At 40.0% G+C, this 4808-nt stretch overlaps 1 protein-coding gene across 1 annotated transcript; it reads right to left on the bottom strand.

Moving 5' to 3' along the window:
* Positions 1–1382: 1382 nt before the first annotated feature.
* On the bottom strand, positions 1383–3684 carry LOC103930874 (homeobox-leucine zipper protein HAT4-like). The gene is made up of 4 exons (XM_009340274.3): positions 3278–3684; positions 2644–2960; positions 2433–2512; positions 1383–2338 (listed from the first exon to the last, which is right to left on the bottom strand). The coding sequence occupies exons 1-4, from the start codon at positions 3468–3470 to the stop codon at positions 1993–1995; spliced, it is 936 nt and encodes a 311-aa protein (XP_009338549.2). The 5' UTR covers positions 3471–3684; the 3' UTR covers positions 1383–1992.
* Positions 3685–4808: the final 1124 nt, after the last annotated feature.

The raw sequence follows: 4808 nt of genomic DNA, 5'->3' as shown, positions 1-4808 counted from the left end.
ACCTAATAACCTGTAACACCTCACTTTGCTGAGAAAGCTGATAAGATGACCTTTACCAACAAGGACTCGAAAATCCTTATCGACCGAGACTTGGATAAATAACCAATCGGTCTCAAAGCAGTGCTATTTATCCAAACTGAAAGTGCTCCTTGATCGACTAATTCTACAGCTCCAGTGTTGTTTATCCAAACTTAAGATGTCGCCGGTTGCTTTCAGAGTGCTGTTTATCCAAACTGAAGATGTGTTGGCGGGAAGAAAGGGGAGAAGGATAAAATCTCAAAAGGTGTTGAGAAGCTTTGCGCAGGGCAATTTGCGTGTTGAATTGGAGGGGCTTGAACGATGCACTCCCTCCTCTATTTATAGTAGCAAACCCCTTCAAGGCCGAGCTAGAATCGTACTCGGATTAGAACTCCTTAACCTAATCTGATTAGATTTTGGCCAGTCCTAACTCCAATAGGACTTTGAACCAAGCTCTATAACAAACCAGCTTCATCTCTTGATCCCAAGCACCTTCGGCTTCAAAACTCCATGTTCCACTATGAATCGACTACTTCACCCTTTATTTAAACTAATCCTCTTCGCAACAGGATTCGGCCAGCCTTAACTGGACGGCCCATAAGAAAATTCTAGATAAATGTCATTAGGCCTAGAATAATCTCAGGCTCAACCCAAAATAATATTTTGGGCCCAAACAGATATTTATATATATATATATATATGTGTGTGTGTGTGTATGTGTGCGCGCGCGCGCGCACACCCAAACCCCAAGAATCAAGAACCTGTTTCATGACTAAAATTACACTTATTTGGGTCCAACATAATCTTAATATTCAACTGTAAAATCCCCTAGGAATTATGTAATATGAGACCAGTCAACCATTCAAAACTAAATCCCTAAAATCCTAATCATAATCCGCACTTAGAATTAGGCATTATTTCCCCACAAATTAAGGATCTTTAAATTTTAAACAATCAAGGGGGTGACAAGGAGAGGTTCCTATCTAATCCTAATTAATTTAACACACAACACCTAATTTAAGTGACTTGACCATAGTCATATTAATTAAATCTGTATTCGTACCTCCGCACCCAAAGTTTGTATCGCCTCTTAGTACATACATGTTAAACAAAATGTAGACAAGCAGAGGTTTATATGTAATCATAAATAATTCAATATGATCTCATCATAGCCATATTAGCTAGAACAATATCCTCACCCATGCGTATTCAAAGTTTGAATCACCCCTCGCCCCAGTCTTGAATCACCTCTCGCCCCAAGCTTGAATCACTTCCTCGTCACTTAACATTATATTAGAATATCGCTCAAATCTTAAAAAGTACTAAAAATATTGCTCAAATCGAAAAAGAAATGCACACACCTCTAATGTTAACAAATGTTAAAATATTTAATTAAACATTACACTTTACAGGCAAAGCCCTCCTTCCCTTTCCCTACCAAAAAATTGTTGGGTCTAGCAAGGAATTAGGGGGTAGAAATATTAGTGCCACCACCAAACCCTAATCTACACAAGAAGATGGACGATGATGATGAAAATGATGGGCCGGATGCTACAAAACATGCAGGGCCACCAGATCACATATTCCCACCCACCAGATCTTAGAGCGACCGACCTCATAAGGTTTCGGAAAATTTTACATTATATAAGAATTGGTACGCTATTACAACCGCTTCTTTTTTGCACTTGCTCCGTACACTTTCTAAATAGTAATATTACATTGCAAGTAGTCATTTATCACAATGATAAAGAAGAGTAATACATCATGGGTTCGAACCTCATCGATTTTCTAGTCTACCATCTAATCTGACAAATTTATAGTTTGATAAAAAAAAACAAAATAATAACATTACATCAACACCCTGATTTTTTCCTTCTATTTTTTTTTTTTTTTGGCGCTAAAATATAAAGCAGATTCTTATATTGTTTTTGCAAAATGACCAACTTGCCCTCGCTCGGTTTACGGGTTTAAAAACTACGACCGGGGATGGAAGATATCGAACGGCAACGGCCGGTGGGGGACGGTGGCGGCGGAGGCCCAGGGATTGATGGGCAACGGATGCGGCTGGACGGGCCCCATCTGCGAGTGGGGCCGGGGAACGGCCGCGGACGATGAGGAGTTGGGTGGGACCCCGACACGCTCACACGAGGGGCACATGGTGAGTGTTGTGGGTGGGGTCATCTGCATGTAGAACTGCGGGGAAAGTTTCAGTGCTCTCAGCTCCTGAACCTCTTTTTGCAACCGCCTGTTCCGCTCCGTCAGATTCTCACAGCACCTCTTCAAGAACTCACAGTCCACCTCTGTTTGCTTCAGCTTTGTTCTGTAAAATCACAAAAGAACCTGTAAATAAGCCTGCACCGCAGGGGTATAACTGTAAATTAGGTATATGTTTTTTGTTTGCCGAAAATACCCACCTTGCTCTTCTGTTCTGAAACCAGACTTCCACTTGTCTAGGCCGAAGCCCAAGCTGTTTCGCCAACGCCAATTTTTGCTTCTGCACCAGAAAAAATGAAACCGTACGTGTCAGTGGACTTTATCAGCATCCAAACAGAAAGTTTTGTCTATTTTCTATGCAACCAAACAGAACTAATCGCAGGGAGTGGCAGGCAGACAAGTAACACTTACAGGGTTGAGGGTGTTGTGCTCCTTGAAGCTCTCTTCGAGAATGGCGGACTGGTCCTTAGAGAGCCTGAGCTTCTTTCTGGAGGTCTCGCCGTCCTCTTCGTCGCTGAGGCCTCGAGAGCAGTCCCTCTCGAGGTCGAGATCTTCGCCATTGGTGTCTCTCTCGCTCCGCTTGCCACTCACGGTCGACACGGTGCTGTTGGGGGAGGACACCCCCGCTTCTTCTTCGCAATCGCCCGTCGGTGGCAGCTGGTTCACGTCGATGCCCCGCAGGAACGATCGGGGCCCGCCCCGGCACGTCTCCGAGTTAGAGTTTAGATCTGCATGTCGGATCGCGATGAAGTTAGGAAACAACAATAATTAGATCGTAAAAGGAAAAAAGTTATGGCTAGGTTTGAAATTTGGTGAAAAGTTTGTTGTAGTTTTAGATCTGAAAGACAGACATTGAAAAAATCATAAAAGCTATGTTTTTTTTTTGTAAAAATGTCGAAAATTAAAAAGAGGGACAACCCAAAAGGAAAAAAGGGGATTTTCCAGGGTGTTCGTTTCTCGGGAAAAAGAGGTGAGAAAATTGGTGGGAAAGCCAGATCTGAAAGTAGAAACGTACATGCAAGATAGAAAGAGAAAAAGCACAAACCTGAAGAAGGCAAGGGATCATTCCAGAGGGTCTTTTGGGGAAGAAAGCCAGAAGGAGAAGAAGAAGCAGAAGCAGAAGTTGGGAGGAGAGAAGGCATCAGATTCAGCTGAAAGCGGCTGCTACTTTGATTGTTATGGGTGTGAGGAAAATTCAAGCTGAGACTGAGACCCAAATCTTCTCTTTCAACCATCATGGTTTGGTTTTTGGGTAATTTCAGTTTACTTCCTTCCTTTTGAGGGGGAATTTCACTCTGAGTCCTGATTTCAGTTTCAGAACAAAAGACTTGTGAGAGAGGTTGAAGATAGAGAGAGAGGGAAAGGGGAAGGGACACGTTTGGGAATATAGTGGTGGGGAAGTTGTGGGTGGTTTTATAGAGAGGGAGAGAGATAGACAGGGAGTGGTGTGTAAGTTCAATCATGACTAAGGTGTCAGGAAGGGAAGCCCCCCAATTATCTCAATCATGGTTCTTGGTCCCCAAAATAATGTGCCCAACTCTCTCCCCCTCTCTCCCACTCCCAACCACCATTTTGTTTTTTTTTTTTATGTTTTTTTTTTTTTTAATAAATGATAGGAGTAGGTTTAGCCTTAAAATAAGTTAACAATAATATGATCAAATTTTACTGTAGCGAGAATTGAACCTAAGCGCATCTCCAAAGGAAATGTCAAAATCCTAAGTGAAATGCCATTATGCATGCTTGACATCAAAAATCTCTCCAACCAAAATATTATTTGCTGACTTAATTTGAAAGTTTTGTGATTTGAAATCAAATTTGGCATCAATGTCAAATTTATTTTTAATTCATTTTAATAGTAGATCTCTTATTCCTAACATTTCAACCAATAGAAATTGTGTTTCAACATTTTTTAATAATTATAGCCATTTAAAGCTCTATTTAAATAGTAAAATAATATTTAATAATTCAATTAAAAAAGTACAAAATTTGACATAAAACTTCAGATTGTCACATCATTCATCAATTGTAAGTTGCCATTTCCTTTGAAGATGGTCTAAGACTTTTCATTTATATGTGAAGAATAATACTACTAGAATATAGTATTAAGTGGCAAATTTATCCTCTTATTTACTCTCTTTACTTTTTAACCGTGTTAAATGACGATGGGGTGGGGTGGGGGACACATCTTTCAACTGAGGTTTTGCCGAGTTTTATTGTTTTTTTTTTTTGTACAGTTTGCTGTCATGGTATGGTGGAGCTCTAATAACTGCGGTGTTTTGACCTTTGACCCTGCCAAACACACAAAAACAGGAACAGAAAAAGAAACAGAAGAAGGATATCAGAGCGGTTACTAATTGATTCATTATTTGTCTACTATTTGACATAATTGAATGATGGGATGGGGACTTGAATTCAATTTACTCTTACTTATTTTGTTAAATTTATAACAAAAGATAATGGTTTTTTTGCTTATCAATAAATCAGAATTTATGTTTTTATGTTTTACGACTAAATGATATAACGTGCAAATCTCATTTACTTTCAACCCAACTTCATGAATCACTGCTAATTTAAGC

The sequence above is a fragment of a genome, unplaced genomic scaffold, assembly GCF_019419815.1.
Source record: "Pyrus x bretschneideri cultivar Hongxiangsu unplaced genomic scaffold, Pyrus_bretschneideri_v1 Contig34, whole genome shotgun sequence".
Classification (NCBI taxonomy): domain Eukaryota; kingdom Viridiplantae; phylum Streptophyta; class Magnoliopsida; order Rosales; family Rosaceae; genus Pyrus; species Pyrus x bretschneideri.
This window is presented reverse-complemented; position numbering and strand designations above follow the sequence as displayed.